This window comes from Sphaeramia orbicularis, chromosome 12 (genome assembly GCF_902148855.1).
Source record: "Sphaeramia orbicularis chromosome 12, fSphaOr1.1, whole genome shotgun sequence".
Classification (NCBI taxonomy): domain Eukaryota; kingdom Metazoa; phylum Chordata; class Actinopteri; order Kurtiformes; family Apogonidae; genus Sphaeramia; species Sphaeramia orbicularis.
The window spans coordinates 31,492,067-31,509,625 of record NC_043968.1 but is presented as its reverse complement, the minus strand read 5'-3'; the positions used below and the strand labels follow the sequence as shown (position 1 = coordinate 31,509,625).

General features: G+C 39.7%; 2 protein-coding genes across 3 annotated transcripts; both read left to right on the top strand.

The window, feature by feature from the left end:
• The first annotated feature begins 8 nt into the window (after nt 1–8).
• On the top strand, nt 9–2,419 carry zcrb1 (zinc finger CCHC-type and RNA binding motif 1). Of its 2 annotated transcripts, none has more exons than XM_030148966.1 (8): nt 9–125; nt 244–342; nt 473–501; nt 648–759; nt 883–990; nt 1,342–1,451; nt 1,544–1,616; nt 1,847–2,419. In XM_030148966.1, the coding sequence occupies exons 2-8, from the start codon at nt 259–261 to the stop codon at nt 1,997–1,999; spliced, it is 669 nt and encodes a 222-aa protein (XP_030004826.1). In that variant the 5' UTR covers nt 9–125; nt 244–258; the 3' UTR covers nt 2,000–2,419. The 2 variants fall into 2 exon arrangements, with proteins under 2 accessions (XP_030004826.1, XP_030004825.1); XM_030148965.1 differs by having other exon boundaries at nt 239–342.
• A 980-nt stretch (nt 2,420–3,399) lies between these two features.
• Nucleotides 3,400–17,394, top strand: yaf2 (YY1 associated factor 2). The gene is made up of 4 exons (XM_030149622.1): nt 3,400–3,562; nt 3,987–4,112; nt 15,411–15,566; nt 15,829–17,394. Exons 1-4 carry the CDS (start codon nt 3,537–3,539, stop codon nt 16,079–16,081), a joined length of 561 nt encoding a protein of 186 aa, XP_030005482.1. The 5' UTR covers nt 3,400–3,536; the 3' UTR covers nt 16,082–17,394.
• The last annotated feature ends 165 nt before the right edge of the window (nt 17,395–17,559 follow it).

Genomic DNA, 17,559 nt, shown 5'->3' with positions numbered 1-17,559 from the left:
ATCAAACTGAGACTGAGAGACATGGCGTTTGTTTCTTTTGCTAAACATTCGGAATATTGAAATAAAAAGCTATTGCAAACTATTACAAACGTGAAAATAGATTTAGATAGTTTGTGGCTCTGTGGGTAAGTAATTTAGTACACAATAAATTGGAAGAATTGACGTTTTTGGTTGCCAAGTGTCTTTCTGTTTTCTGAGCATTTTTATAATTATTTCACTGATATATTGTGTTTTTCAGTTCAGCCATATGAATCCAGAATGAGTGGGGGTTTGGCACCAAGCAAAAGCACTGTCTACGTGTCAAACCTGCCGTTCTCTCTAACCAACAATGATCTACACAAGGTAAAACAGGAAATTGTTTAAGGCATTTAATGGAAAAGTGATGAGGGATGCTGAATCATGATGTGGCCCAGAGGCTATGCATATTTATTATATCAATCGTTTAATTTACCTATGCTTTGTTTTATTTCAGCTGTTTACTAAATATGGAAAAGTTGTAAAGTAAGTAATGGCTTCATCACAATTGATATTTCATTCCAATGTATTAGCTGTTGGTAGAAGTAGCCAAAGCACTGTCTCCTGACAATGTCATTTTATTTTATTGTTTTACCTTAAAAGCAAGCATTAACAAACGTCATATTTTTTAGGGTTACAATTGTAAAAGATAAAGACACTAGGAGGAGTAAAGGAGTGGCATTCATTCTCTTTCTGGACAGAGAATCGGCTCATAATTGTGCAAGATCAATTAACAACAAACAGGTTAGTATGCAATATTACAGTATGTAAACAAGTGTTAGAAAAAAAATTCTTATCTCTGTGATGAAGTAATGAATTATAAATGGACATTTATTTGTCAGTGTTAGAATTACATTTCTCTCTCAGTTGTTTGGCAGAACAGTGAAAGCCAGCATTGCCGTCGATAATGGGAGGGCAGCGGAGTTCATCAGACGACGGAATTACACAGATAAATCCAGATGTTATGAATGTGGGGTCAGTATATATTAAACATCTTACCATGTTTCAAACTCACATCCCTCATGAATGGGAAAAGATATATATTTTTTGTTTAGAGTTTGTATCAATTATGCTCCAAGCGCCATGGCTAAAATTAACGCTACATGAGTGCTTTCGAAGTGTGCAGATAGTTTTTCTTATTTTGTCCTTTTTGTTTTCTTTCTAAATTTTGTTTTCTTGCACCCAGTGTGATATACTATGAGGCTGTGTATGGCTTTGTTCTTTACTCTGTTTACTTTTTTTTAGCCATTCACACAGTGCAGTCAGATATGTAGAAGTCATTTGCTAGTAATTTTCTTATGCATGCTTGTGTGTTCAATGTTACAGGATACTGGACATCTAAGTTATGCGTGCCCAAATAACATGCTGGGGGAAAGGGAACCTCCAAAGAAGAAGGAAAAGAAAAAGAAGAAAAAGGCTCAACAACCTGAGCAGATGTAAGGGTTTTATTCTGGATAGTGCATAATTTAAGGCTCTGCCATTTTTCTAATGTCCTGTTCTAATGTTTTTCCTACTAATTTCCCCTCAGTGAAGAAGAAGAAAGTGAAGAGGAAGGAGAGGACCCAGCCCTAGACAGTCTAAGTCAAGCCATAGCTTTTCAGGTACATGTGCAGATATGAAAAACAGTATTTATTTTTGATACTTGACTTTGTATATTATTCACAGTTTTGTATTATGCAGGGTTTGTTGCCCATGTCTTTGTGACCTAATTGTCATTTTTAAGTTATTCTCAAGTAATACTTAGAATAGGGTACAGGTAGGAATTTAACTTTCACTGCTGTTAAAGAAAGTGTCAAATGTATGATTATCACTGTCTTCTGTGCCTCTCTAGCAAGCGTGTATGGAGGAAGAGGAAGACAAGCGGAGGAAGCACGTAACTCTGTCTAAAGAAGACGGTGCTCAGCCATCCACATCTACAGACTCTAAGAAACCAAGGATTAAAAAGAGCGCATACTTTAGTGATGAGGAGGAGCTCAGTGATTGATTAAAGTCTGTAAAATATTTGTTTCATGTTTAAATCAGTTTTTTCACTGATAAACTTGTAAATTCTTAGTTTTTCATTAATAAAAATCATTCTAATATTTTGTCTAATGATTACTCTGCTGAAATGTTTCAGTGTTAATTGAATCTTTATCATTAACTGACACATCATTTAGAAATAAAAACTAAGACAATGTACCACTCAGTTTGTTATGGTGAAAAAAAATCTATGTAGCAGTATATTTACTGGTGAGTTTGTATATTATGTAATTAAAACCTCAGACTGTGGATTTAGTATGACCAACAGCAAAATACTGTAGTTAGCTGTTCATTGTTGGATGACATAATGTGAAAAATGAAAGACTGTATTTCTGTAAATATGTTGGATGTGGTTGTGTACAATAAATATTCTATATTCTTAATATAGAAGGCCAATCTGATTGCATCTGATAGATTACTAAAAACCCTAACACGCTAAATCGAAATTATATGCAGTCACCAAGACACATTTTTGAGAACAGTGAACCCAGATGACACGTCCCTGCAGTAAAATCCCATCGTCGCGAACTAACGGGCTGTCCTTGATGGGAAAATGTTTGGGAACCCCTGGCTTCCTCGGTGTGTTCATTTTGTGATGCTCCTATGCGTTGCGTCACCACGCAAATAAAGTGAGGGATTCCCCAATATTGTGTGTGTCTGTGCTCACACTGCGGCATATCTGCAGTCGGAGCAAATGCATAGAGGCATTAAAGGATTTCTAGTAGCTAAAACCTGATATGAGTGAGACCGCGTTAACACACCGCTTTATCGCAATATTAGCTACTGTGGCTTTTGTTGCATTCAAGTGCTGTCGGAATTTTTAATCTTCGTGTGTCTCATGACGGAGAGAACGGTTAGGCGGGAATTAGATACAAATAAGAGATTATTTAAAAACTGATGAGTATTGGTCTGTTGTATGTTTCGCTCTTTAATGCAGCTTTTTCATCACGCACTTCATGTTTCATGCTGCATTTTCTTGCTCGTTCAATGTTTCTTTTTCTCACGGTGTTGTTAATGTGCTGCTTTTTAATTGGAGCAACTCACTATATTTACAAGTGGAGCGGATGGAATTAAAACTAAAGTGATTTTTTTTTTCAGTTTAGTCAGATTGTGGGAAACAGTAGCCTTCGGTGTTTTTATGTTTGAATAAAATCTGGCGCCTCAGCTGAAAATAACACTCAGATGAGAAGCGTGTTCGTGCAATGTTTTTCATAATAAGTGATCATAATAATGTTTTGGTTATTTACAATAGTGTGTGCATAGAAGCAGGAGTTTACTGCAGGAGCGTGAAGGCGGTATATAGATTCATCAAGAGGAATGTCAGCCTCGGGAAGTGACGCGGACTGTGATTGGCCGAAGTGAGTCACGAGGCCATTTCCCAAGCGGAGTTTCCACGACAGCTGGAAGCCGAGCGGTACGGGCGCATCGCTTCTTTGCAAAAATTGTTAGAAATAGCAAGACCTCTGCTCGTTTTAGCACTTCCACGTAAACCCTGGTCTGGCATGGGCGACAAGAGGAGTCCCACAAGGTAACGACCGAGATAGTGCGTCCCAGATATTGAAGCTGGGGGAGCGGACATCGGCGAGCGCTTGGAAAAAAAATGGGTTTTCTCCACGGTCTCCTTCTCCCTCTCTCCCTCTCTCTCTCTCCCTCTCTCTCTCTCTCTCCCTCTCTCTCGCTCTCTCTCAGTGGATGTGTATGTGCGCGTGCGGTGGCGCGAGCGTGTGTTAAAACCTCATCGCCAATTACAGTGTCGGATCACAGCGCGCTTGCAGATGATTTCCTAAATCCTATCTGGCTTACCCAGATGTTTGCCATCGATAACCTTCGTGGATGCGAACTAAACTCACTCTGTCTCTATCGTACAGCTTTCTTCTTCTCCTTGTACATCCCCCTTTCGTTTCCTCCTTTTAATTTGTTTCTTTTTTTGCCTTTCATTTATTGTTTTAAAGGCCGAAGCGTCAACCGAAGCCCTCCTCCGACGAGGGATTTTGGGACTGCAGCGTGTGCACGTACAAGAACACGGCAGAGGCTTTTAAGTGCATGATGTGTGATGTCAGGAAAGGGACATCAACAAGGTAAGACGATGGATGTACATTATCTTTGGTATCTTTCGCATTAGCGGGTCCCAAGGGAACTGAGGGGCAGCCCCTCGTCTCCCCTCCCCTCGTAAATGATCTCACTATCAACACTTTCCTCCAAGCAATTTGTGGAAGCTATTTGGACCCTGAGACAATAGATCAACATAAATATTGTATATGTTTATTTAAACAGCCGTCTAATCCCATCCTACTGTTACCACTCACAGTAAACCTAAACAAACATGGTGTAGTTATTAGAAGGCATGTTCTCTAGTGATATTTTCTGTACGTTTGTGTAACATATAAGATATTATATAGAAAATGCAGGACAATTACCTGATTCATATTTCCCATCAGACTAATCAGACTCTTAGTAGAATATGTCTGTGCACCTAACACACCCTTGAAGCAGTGCATTGACAGTGTTCTTGCTTGGGTGTTGACACTGACCTGAACGATATAAGGGAGAAGGATTGCTTGCTCTTTAAGCACACACATCCATCTTGTTGCCCTGGAGATATTTGTAACAGACGGGGGACTACATGCCTCTTATACACATGCACTTCCACTCAGGTACACACTCAGTGCCCTCTGTTTTTTTTCTGCTTGTTGTTTCTTCCTGACATCAGCGATATGAAGCCGGAAATTCGTGTTATTCCTTTGGTGTTATTCTTTAGTGGTAATCCCTATTAAGATGAAAGCACAACAAAAGGAAATAGAGGAAACATAGCTGTTAATTCTTGCAGTGATAAACAGTGTGTTGTTACATCATCTCTGTTTTGAATGCATCACCAGTGATCCTTTTCTGCATAAGAACAACTTTGCCAGTAAGCTGCTCAACTAAATAACAGCACATTAATGCAGTTGTCAGCTTTTATGATGTTTCAGAAATCAATTTCCTGTGTTTTTGCATGAACATGCATGAAGTTACACTTTGCCAGTGTATGTGTGTGTTTTGTGTGTGTGGGAGGGCTACTTGTGAAAAGAGGTTGTCAGAGCAGCTGCCAGACAGACAGCCATAGCTCATTACTATGCAACGGCTTAATCAGCCTGCTGTCATCAGAGACACAAACACGCTCACTTACAGATGCACTCAACATGCAAATTTTACACATGGCTGCACACGTATTTGTGCACAAACACACATTCTTAATGTGCATGTTCGTAAACACACACTCATGTGCACAGTTGCATACAAACAAAGAGACTGAGTAGCAGACACACTGCTGTCATGGAGTCCAGCTTATTGCAATTGAGCCCTGATTGTTGAGAGACACTCCAGCGACCTTGTATGCAGCCATAGGAACAAGCTGTCTGCAGCTTTGCCAAGAACCCGTCTAAATCCTCACATTTCCCAACGCTGTGACACCCTTGGTCTTTACCCATCTGCATATTTTTTGTAGAAGCTGGCAAGGACACAGGAACCTCAAATTCCTCTTTAACACTTTTACAAAACATCTGCGAGAAGGTCTTGTAGTTAATGTTAATAACCCACTGTCTTCCAAATTGCAGTCCTGCAGAAGTGTGATTATATTCATGTTGTCATGTCATGAGAAGGCCACATACAAGCACAAGCATACACATTACACGTAGGATAATGCTGCAGCAAAATGGCTACACAGGTGGTCTCACTTGTTAATGACCGAACAAAACAGACAAGTGGATTTCTCACTGAGCAAGCTGAAGGTGCTAAAGGGCAAACAACACACAGAATATAAATGTAGGACACTTTAAATTCCTTGGCTGGTTGCTAAACAAGCATGACTGAACCATTACTGTGAAGAAATGAGCAAATACTTGATAGAAGCATGTAGTGTCCAGTTGTTAGATGAAGTTTTTAAATAGGCTGAAGGTCACAAAGGAGCTGATGTATCTTAAATCATGTCTTTACTTATTATGGGCTGAGAATGACATAATTACGGTTATTGTGTGTCTTTTGAGGAAGCAGCAATAGATTTTAATGCTCAGCTAGAGAAACATTTTAGGATGTAAAGATAGGTGGTAGTAAAAGGAGAGGGTCTGCATGAAGATTGCTGTCAGAAGATAAAGATGAATGTTTTATGGAGCTGAGTTTTAGCAGATCTTGCCACCAAGATCCCTCTGATGTGGAGAGATGATCTACTGCCGGAGCCTGAAGCTGATTGAAAGCGCTGTTGAGGTTGAGAGTTTGACTGAAGACAGGGATACATCAGCAGGATTGGACACGCTTATCGGCAAGGGTAGAGTAAATGGAAGTAAGAGACAGATTGACAAAGAGGGAAGAGGCTGATGCCCTGCTAATTCTGCCAGAAGCACTGACACATGTTTTGTATAAAATCAAGCACAAAAAGTTAATTTTCACCTTAGAACCATTAAAATAAAATACAGTCACATTTTTTAGTGTCTGCTTAAATACATCCTCTTGTAGCCTGTCAAATTTGTTCATGTGTTAAGAGGTAGTTTTCATTGCAATGAAGTGTTTCATACTCATCTACAGTGTGTGGCAGTTTTATTTGTTTGGCAACTTTAAATGCTTTCTCAGGTATACAGCACTGTAGTGTTTAATGTGCTCTGCACACCTAAACCTTGTGCAAATGCAGGGATGTCTTCAGATTAAAATGAAGAAATATGCTTCAGACAACTTTGAGTATTTAATTAAATCTGTCTCTACAAAGACTTAGTTGAATTTAGGGTAATGCAGCAGATATTGCAAAGAAAAGGTCACTAAACCTTTACATCCTCTTGCATCTTTTGGCTTTTCCTCAGTTTTTTTAAAACCAAGCAAGTTTCCAGGTTTGAGTCTCACATAAGCTTAGAGAATATACTGAAGGCAAACAGTGAACGTCTCCCAGTTAGAGTGTCATGGTAATGTTTAAATATGAGGGGAATGTAAGATCAGTGTTGCAGTGTGAAACACTGTAGAAAGTGGAGCTGTCAAAGCCTTAAAACATAAAGTCCTCCGTCGTATACTAAGAGAGAAGTGTGTATGTGTGACCTTCTCTGGTGTCTAGCCTACACTGCCTGCGTCTGTTCTCTGAGCTAAGCTGTGACAAGTCAGGCCCACCAGGGAAACACTCACTGTGTGCATGCTCTGCATTCAGGTGCTTGTTGGCAGCATTATATTTCTACAGGTCAGGACAGTGAGCTTGATCATGTCCCGATTAGCTTTTCTATGCCGTGGGCCCTCTTATTTATCTTTACTTTCTTCATACCTTCACCTCTTCTTTCTTAGTTGTTTGTTCTGTCTTCTGTTCCTCATTCCATCTTCTTCTCCCTCCCCAGCAGTTGAACTTAACCTAAGGCATCTTCTGGTGACAGGTTGACTGATGTGCAGGTTTCGTCAGCTCTAACTAAATAAGCACGAGCCATTCTGGTTGACTGGGATCCCGTCAGTATTTGGCTGATTAGACGGTGTGTTATCACGCTTTGCACCAGCTCTGCCTGACATTTCATGTGCACAGTTGATGTTTTTCTGGTGCATACTGCACATTAAAAATCAGGTTGTGATAAAGCTTATGGCTTCAGTGTTGTTGCCCTTTCAATAAAAATATTCTCTCATGCACAAGTTTTGTTCAATGTATTGTTGTGTAAAAGTACATAACTTAATGTAGAGTATATACAGATAATTGCATGGAGCAAATATTTATCTTATTAAGAATTTATTTTTTGCGTCAATTTTATGAAGTAAGCACACATTTATCCAAAAAACATGAGATAATCATCAGCCTGCAATTGGTGTCTGATGATGTGAATCTAACATGAGCAACAGAGAAGCTAAGTTTATCTTCACTTCAGAGTGGATTGCAGATTTTCTGGGTCGGGTTCATTTCAAATGCAAAAAGGAAATGATTCATTATGTATTTTCTGCCTGTTTATACTTTGACAGAATGTGCATACATTTAAAGCTGCCTAAAGGAAAACACTCTCATTTCAAATGCATAGTGTAAAGTGTGAATTAGCTCCTATATCCATAATGTTTTCAGAGCCTTTGTACACAATTACACAGACATGACTTGAATACAAGTGTTGACATTGGAGATGGAGTCAATTTCCTTATCTGCTCTCTATCTTCTAAAATATCTTCTCAGCAAAAATCTCCTTCTTTAACAGGATTTTGTAGTTTTATTCCAGTGATATTAAATCTTCAGCTGTTCATCAGTAGGCAAGCTGTGGGAGAAAGCAAATTTTTCAGACATATCCAAAAATGACTGCATTTGGCAGCTGCTTGTAATATTTTTGTTAGTTTTATGATCTCCGTATAGAAAACATGTGAATACCAGAGAGCAATACATTTGACTTTCACCCTACAGCCATGTGTTTCCATTCACCTCTTCAAATCATTGGGTTTGTTTTCAAGGCTCTGCAGCAGAAGAATTACAACACACAGCCAGGTATTTTGGGCTGCTTTTAGTTTTGTGTTTTTAGTTCAGGAATAGTTGTGTCAGATCCTAAATGTTCTGGCACAAACTCACGTCAGAACATTTAGGATTTGACACATATTTTTATCATAATAATTAGATCACAGTCTTACTAACAGGCTTCATGCTGGGTAAATGATTCAGTCAACAATAGAGAGCAAGAAATTATCTTTACATGAAAAGCTGACTGTTAAAGCATATTTGAAATACTTGATGACAGTCATTAGGAGGACCATGCTGTATTTGCAATCAAAGTCGATCAGCTTGTCTTAATTATTATATGTCCATGTCACACAGTAGACTCAGTCGTGTGGGTTACTGTTTTAGCACTCACATAGCATACAAACAGGGAGTGAACACCAGGGACAATGAAGCTGGCTGTTATCACGTCACTGTGGCTCAAGATTATGGCTACGTGATAAGCCTGTAATTACTGTGGTGACACTGATGCATGACATACTGCTCTGTGTGTGTATGAGGGTTAGCCTTCTGTGAAAGAAGAATGTGGTATAGTGTGGCTAGCAGGCTGCAGAAGGTGTCATAAACCACAGGACATGGAGAGCCATCTGTCTCTCTCCTCCATGCATGCACATAAACGTACGCACACAGACACGCACACTTGCACATGCTACTACACTCATGGTAGTAGCGTGTACAAGCAGGAAGAAACATTAATCATTGGGCTGGAGGAGATCCCAGGAGCAGCCTACAACCTGCTGATAGAAAACCTGACACACACATGTGATCTCACACACATGTACACCTACACCTGGGTTGAAGCTGTTCAACAGGGCATAAAATAAGCTATTTCACAATAATCTCACAATCACCACTGAACCGTGATATGAGTTTTGTTTAGAATAGCACAAGCTAGTGCTTATTTGCAGTCCATCAGCAGTCTGTGGGTTGTTTGCTCATCACACAATGTACTCGCAAATGTTAGCAGGCAATCCAAATGTCTGCAGAAGGCTGTACTTGAGCTAACATACTGTTATGTATACTGTGATATCTGTGGGATTTAACACATATCCACATTTCTACAAAAAGCAAGTGCATGACATGATGGCCAGAGCAGCCCTGTTATGAGTAAAGATGCATTTTGTAGCCTTGAAAACCAAAACTTAAAATGCTTTCCTACAGACTGCTTCATCTTTCAGTAAAAATACACACACCTACATCAGTGCACTTTACCCCCACAGGTCTTGATGTGCTCACACAAATGTCACACCTCCTGAAGTGGTTCTTGCTCTTCTTTTTCTTTTTTTTGCAAGATCAGCCCACACAAAAATATAGAAGTTTTGTGTGGAGATCATACAGTTGTAGAACTATGTTCATAAACAGATCTGAACAGTTTTGAACAACCATGTTATCATTTATAATAATTTCCACTGATGTTTTCGCAACAAATGCAATGCTGCCCTGGAGTTAATGTAGTCGGTGGGAAGAGAAGTTACAACACCAATCAGAGCTTGTGTTTTCATCATGTGCGTTTTTAAAAAGCTTATTTATTTATCTGTCAACAAATTCCAGTTTATTCATTAGGCCTAGTACACACAATGTGTGTTCACAGAGCAGAAGTGCCATAACTTGTTTGTCCACAGCGGCAGAAAGGGGACTGTCAGGCCAAGGCTTCTTGTGCCTCTGTTTGAATCCTCCAAATGTCTTACTGCCAAACACTCACTAACAGATCATGACCTATTCCCTGGTTGTGGTGCTTCATCAAGTACTTTGTTCCCCTTCAGTTTTTAAACAGATTCAAGTAGGAGTATAAGGTCAGTGGGTGCATTGTGAGGAGGGAGAGAGTGAAAAAGGGTACAGACTGTGATTGCGAGTGTGTATGACATATTTGAGAAGGGGTCGGCCAGAGTTCTTCTGTCAGTAAAGAGTGTGTGTAGTAGGGATCAGTGACAGCATTTGTCCATTCGAGGCAGTCTAGTTTGCACAGGCCAGGGCATGTTTGCAGTAAGCATAAAAAAATGGGTTTTTTTTAGAAATGGAAGGGCTACGTATATTTCTCATGACTATGAGTTTATTAAAGCCAAATTCTGGAAAAAAAAAAAAAAAAAAAAAGTGTGATTAATATCCCTGTTTTCTTTCCCCTCCACTTTTAAAGACTCAGTTGAAGTTCTCGTCATAACATCCTAATTTCCCAGTTTGGGTTTCCATTAGCTGCTGTAGAACGGCAAGCGGAGCAAATATTGATCGTAACAACAGTTCCAACACGCAGTATTAATGTCAGAAAGAATAGGCTGTTACATTAGGCCTAGAAATTCCTGTTAGAATCAATACACAGACACAAACACAAACACATACACACAGCTCCCACAAGCAGATGGAGGCCAGCAGTGAGGGTCTAAGTGCTAAGATAATAACCATTTGATTTGGTTTACAAAGGCAGCTCTGTTTAGGCCTGCTGCGTTGACTCCTGTAATATTGGGTTGTTCATCTCCTCTTTCACCTCCATGGCCATGAAGTGTCTCTATTAGCAAAAAACTACTTCATTGTAATATTTGAGGAACAAGATGTATAGTAAATAAAACTCATTGCTCTCTGGCATTGCTGGTCTTTTAGTTTGAAACAGCCTAGGTTGACTTCTTTTTTTACCCTACATCAGCATACAGTTCTAATTCACTGAATTATTTTTTTTACAGCACAATTGATCTGCAGTAAATTGAGCAGGATACCTCAACTCATAATGAGACAATCATCCATCTTGATTTTATATTTGGAAGCTGAACATTTGGCACGGAAGCAGGATGGTTCATCGTGATGTAACAGTGTGTGTTTTTGTAAACTTCACCAAAGGAACCAGGCACTACATTGTTTCTGTTAAGAGTAGTACTTGGGTTAAAAGATGTCAAGGAGAGCAGCAAATTACTTGAGCTGTGAACAGAGGACTATGAAAGGCTTTTTTTAAAGGTGTCAGCAGTTCTGCAGCATCGTGCTGACAAGACAGACATATTAGAGGATCTCTACATCTCCTCCCTATCAGACAGTTATGTAGGCCAAGAGACCCATTTGCATTTTATTCTAGCCTTGCTCGCATTGCTACACATTCTGTAAAGGAAATGGTAACTCATAAAAAACTGACTCTGGAAGCGACTCTTTGAAGCTCATCCCCAATTTAGGTCATCCCTGAATTGCCAAACAACAGCTTTGCCCCTAGAACAAGGCAGACCAGCAGTTTGCCATACACATTTCCTCATAGAGAATGTGGTAGAAGCCTCTAAATTAAACTAAATAGGCCACCAAGGCTTTTTTGTTGGCGCATTGCACATCAACACTCAGCCAGGTGCTTAAACTCATTTTTTGGATGGATTGGGTTTAGTACAGTGCATTTGTACACTCCCTGTATTACTCCCATATAATTACATGAAGCAAATGCTAAAGGGCAGTTGATTAAGCACCAGGAAGCCAATGTTTTGTAATCGTAATTCTTTTTGAAAGGTTCACACACAGGTTAGTACACTTGAGTGGAGCTTTTGTGCAGTGTTATCAGTACAGCTTGTGGAATTACAGGAGCAGAGGAACTCAAATTCAGAGATACATACTGCAAGTAGCTTGTAAATGTGACAAACATGTGTAAACCAAACAGGAAAGGTTTATGACCCTGTGCCATTGTTTAAAGCTCCTGATCTGTGGTTAAAATACAATAAAATAACACACTGTTCTCTTTTGCTGTTTTCATCATGCCCTTATGCTTCATCTGCTGTGTGCAATCATGTTGATGTGTGTCTGTGCCTTCCTCTGTATCTGGACTTTGGGTCTCTTTCGTGATTGCATTCATTTGTACGCTTGCATATGTATGAACATTTAATTTGCTCACTGATTTTGATGCAGTATCTTAATGCTGTCAGGTGCATTAGTGTATTTATACATAAATATAGCTTTGTATCTATATATTTGTGAACATGTGTGTGAGTGCATGCACAATCAGGCACTAGATGTGTAGGCTTTCTCAACAGATGGCCTTTTCAGCACACTCGCCTCTCTGCTGGTGCTCTTGCCAACCCCAAAACACAAGCACACACACATACTTTTTCATACACAATCCTGCACAGAAGTACTATTGCAGCTCTCTTGCATGCAGACTGATGCTAAGATCGTTGAATAAGATCGTTGAATAATACCGATACAGATCAACTTTATTTATCCCCACGGAGAAATTAATTTTCCATCAGTCAAAGAAAGTAAAAGGCCAAATAAAAATAACATTAAACAAGTAATCATCAGTCAGTCAGTCACCAGACTAAGGCATTGTGCAGTCTGATGGCAGTGGGGATGAAGGATCTTTTGTAACGTTCAGTCCTGCATTTCAATGAGGAGTTGCTTCTCTTTTTGATCAGAATGTGGTGAAAAGGATCATCCGGATTGTTCAAGATGTCATCCACCAGGTTCAATGTGCATCTCTCATCACAGGCCTCAGTGACTCCAGCTTGTCTCCAAACAGAGCCAGGTTTCTTTTACAGGTTTGTCTAGGTGTTTCGCATCCTTTTGTATGATGCTGCCTCCCCAGCAGACCACAGCAAAGAAGAGTGCACTGACTACAGCCAACTGGTAAAACATGTGCAGCATCTTAGCACAGGGTGCAAAGGACCTGAGCTTCCACAGGAAAAATAGCAGACTCTGTCCATTTTGATAGACTACATTTGTGTTCAGGGACCAGTCCATCTGTTTGTCCAGATGCACACCAAGATATTTGTATGCTGGCACTACCTTAATGTCCAGCCCATGAATGTCAGCAGGCTGAAGAGGGGCTTTAGACTTTGAGAAATCTATCACAATTTCTTTGGTGTTGGAGGTGTTTGGTAGGAGGCAGTTTTTGTGTGTCCAGTCACAGGAGGCTTTGGTCAAATCTCTGTACTCTTCTTCCGGTCCGTTCCTGATACACTTCACAACAACAGTGTGATCTGAGTATTTTATGGGTGTGACAAGACTCAGAGTTGAACATAAAGTCTGCTATGCACAATGTAAACAGGAAGGGAGCCAGAACAGTCCCCTGTGGAGCCCCAGCACTGCCTATTACTGTCAGAGAAACAATTCCCCACCCTGATCATAATGCATAATTTTTGAGAAAGTAAAGACTCATTATTAGTGGAAATATGACTGTGATGAAGAGTATTAACCAATACCTACTGAATGATGTTGACTGTGTATCTGGTGTATGTTTATGAAGCTACCATGTCAAAGCGTATGATCCTGATTTGACAAGCTATCATGATGTGATGAGTGGTATAGGTGATGTAGGATTGTGTACTTCCTAGTACAGCAGTGTTTTTCAACCTTGGGGTTGGGACCCCATGTGGGGTCGCCTGGAATTCAAATAGGGTCACCTGAAATTTCTAGCAATTGATTTAAAAAAAACAACAACAAACAAACAAACTTATTAACAAACTAGAAAAGCACTCGGAGAGCGCAGACCTCCGCCAAGCGCAAAAATTCCCCACATAATCGGTGATACAAATCCTACATTTATTTTTTAAAATAAAATCCACCTTCTGGATCAGATCCGGATCAGCCTTTGAAATGTGATAGAGGACCCCATTGTCAATTCTTGAGTTAAATTTCATGAGTTTTGGTCAATAATTAAGCGAGATATTGGGAAACGAAAATTTTGGCCCCATTTACCACAATGTTAACGAAAATTTCAAAGTGATCCAGAATCCAGGATTTCTTCCGGATCACCCCCAAAAGTTAATCATTTCTTCCTTATCCCATTTCCAACAAACGCTGAAAATTTCATCAAAATCTGTCCATAACTTTTTGAGTTATGTTGCACACTAACGGACAGACAAACAAACAAACAAACCCTGGCAAAAACATAACCTCCTTGGCGGAGGTAAAAATATATGGTGAGTTGACAGAGACAATCCCAATACATAAAAGACAAAACAAACTGTGAAGCTGAAACTGAAGAACTGTGGTACTGTTTACTGTCAAATGTTCATTGTGGTCGGTTTCAGATGCTGCAGCTCTTTCATAATTCATAGTTTGAGTTCTTGTTTGTTCAGTATTAATTGTCAGCCTTGTAAATCCAAGCTGGACTGACTGTACATATCCTGACCAGGGAAAATAAAATTCTCACTTTGTGCAGTAATCTACACCTGGCTTTTCTGCCTCCGTCCATAATAATATACATTATATAGACTAAATGTCATCTAAAATTAATGTTTATTTGCAACATAGTATAGCAAATAATTATATAATCAAAAACAAATTAATTCTAGCAAAAAAAGGTCTCAGTTTTGAATGTGTGGGGTCGCCAGAAATTTGTGATGTTAAAATGGGGTCATGAGCCAAAAAAAGGTTGGAAACCACTGCAGTGCAGGATGGATAATGTCTGCTGTATAGGGTAGTTGGACATATTAAAAAGGAAAGGTCAAAAACATAATGGGTGAGAGAATGTTGTGTAGTTTTTCCCTTTTTCTACATTGCACTGCACTGGATTTTGGATTGATGCCCAACTTTCCAACACAGTACAAACATACCTGTTCTGCATTCTGCATATACATAGTGTGTTTTGTATATTTTTCCACACATCCTTTTGTTTAACATATCTCATCATGTTCTTGTACTAGTGCCTCTCTGTGAGTACTAAAACAAGTCTGTGCAGGTATATTCCATATCTCCTCGATGGTTTCATTGTGAATTCACTCAGTATGTGTGGCCATTGGCTGTGAGTATTAAGAACACTTCAGCAGCTCCATCCTAACCAGCACTGGCAGTGATTATTGGCTCTTGATTATGGTGGTACGCTAGCATGAAGCAATGTGTTCACTGTGATTTTCCCTCTCATTAATCTGTCACACTCTCTCTCTCTTCCCCCTTCATGTCTCTCTCTCTCTCTCTCTCTCCAATCTTCCTTCCCATCACTCCCCACTTTCTCTCCACGGATCAGGAAGCCTCGCCCCGTCTCCCAGCTTGTCTCCCAGCAGCAGGTAACACAGCAGTTTGTGTTGCCCTCACAGCCCAAAAAGGAAAAGAAGGAGAGAGTAGAGAGGGAAAAAGGCGACAGAGAGCCGGCACTTAAGAAGAACAGTCACAAGAAGATGAGGTAAACAAACTGACACCAGGTGGCGGGTGTTTTAAGGGATCAACAGGAATCTGATATTACAGGGATGCATGAATAAACAGTGGAAGATACAGATGGTGTTTATGGTGCCATTTTAAGTTATGTTGATGTTTTGTCAGATGCCATAAAGATGAAGAGATGAGAGAACATACCTACTATATCATCCAAGATAGCAATTATTGTATACTATCTTAAAATGATCTATTTCCCTTTTTACACCCTACTGTTTTATAATGTTCCTCAGGCCAAGATTAAAAAACATCGATCGGAGCAGTGCTCAACATCTGGAGGTGACAGTTGGGGACCTAACAGTCATCATAACAGACTTTAAAGAGAAGGCCAAGCCCTCATCCACCTCGGCCACCTCATCCAGTGCAGCATCATCGGCCGACCACCACAGCCAGAATGGCTCCAGCTCAGAAAACACAGAAAAGGGGCTTTCTCGCTCGTCTTCGCCCCGAGGAGAGGGGAGTTCGGTCAACGGAGAGTCCCACTGAGTTACCCTAAAAACCCAGCCTCTACTAACACCTCATTTGCAATTTCAAGTCTACAGGTCACTGGTGGATGATCCTGCCTCTACCTTAGAGCTGCACGAAAACATTTTTCTGTGTGTTTTTCTGGATGTTTCAGTTTCAAGAAGAATTGTGAACATATTTTTTCTACATCATGAATCAGTTCTTTTCTGCACTCTAATTCTGGATCCAGTAAGCAATACAAACACCCTTAGCTTCACCTCGGAGGTGCAGTAGTTTACATTTTTGCCTGCATATTTTATTCAGTCAAAACGATACCACATCTTGTCTGAAGCTTGCTATCAAAATATTACAACAGATAGTTTTCCAATGACAAGCTTTTTTCAGGATTACACTAAGAACCTAAGGTGTCTGTGGTATCTATTATTTGACTGTGTGCAGATGCACTCACCACTGAAGATGTTTTTTTCTGAATATTTTTGTTGAGTACAATGTACGCCCTATCTTGCTTTCATCAGTGGCCTGCAGAGTGACCTGTTCTTCCTCCATGTGGCATTATCAGCCTGAGTCTGGCTGATAATACTTCTGCCTGGATTCTTTATCTACCTGAACCATCTGTTACACCATCTCCATGGCCCTACAATGAACCTTAAAATGCCTAAAACTTCACAGCAGACTCCTGATCTTGATACGCTAAACTTTTTTTCTCCTGAACTGCCTCCACTGTAGATCTTTGAGTGACTTTTTATGACTCAGCATAACTGCTGTGCTGGCACCATTTGTTGTTTTTCCATAATGTCTGGGAAAGGTACAGTACAAATATAATTTAAAGGATAATACCAGTGATTTAGTTTCTTTTTGGTTATTGCCAAAAACGTAAGTTAGCTCCTCTTTTACTTGATTCTAAAAGCCTAGCTGCTTTTCATTATATTTGACAAATACTACAAACGTGTTTCAGTATGGACAAGTTTTGAAATGTGTTTTAAAATCATGGAAAACAATTGTCAAATAATGAAGATGGATAAGGGGCTGTGGCTCTGAATAATACTGGTATTTTCCTTTAAGTGTGTTCGCTGCACACACAGGCCTGCACCTGCTCTGTCCCACAGGAAAACAATAGGGTGCCGTCTCTGATCTGCACACAGAGGACCCAGTTTGGATGCAACTTGGTGTTTGTACCACAGAAATAGAATTTTGACTTTAGGACATTCACATTTATTAACTGTACAGGTTGTGGCTTGCAATGGACTTTGGAAATTCCATTTCAATGCAGGAAAGTGGAGGAACAGTAGGATATAGTAAAATCCCAGCAGAACAACTATAGATCCAGCTAACTAAACAATATCTTATAAAACCTGTAGATTAAATACACAGATAAAATGGATATTTCTAAAATACAGTGTTTTGATGTGGTTGTATTATCCATCATATCAGTGTTATTGTCAGAAGTTTTACGTTAACATTTTAATACAGATTCTGCAGAACTGTCATGGCATGATAAT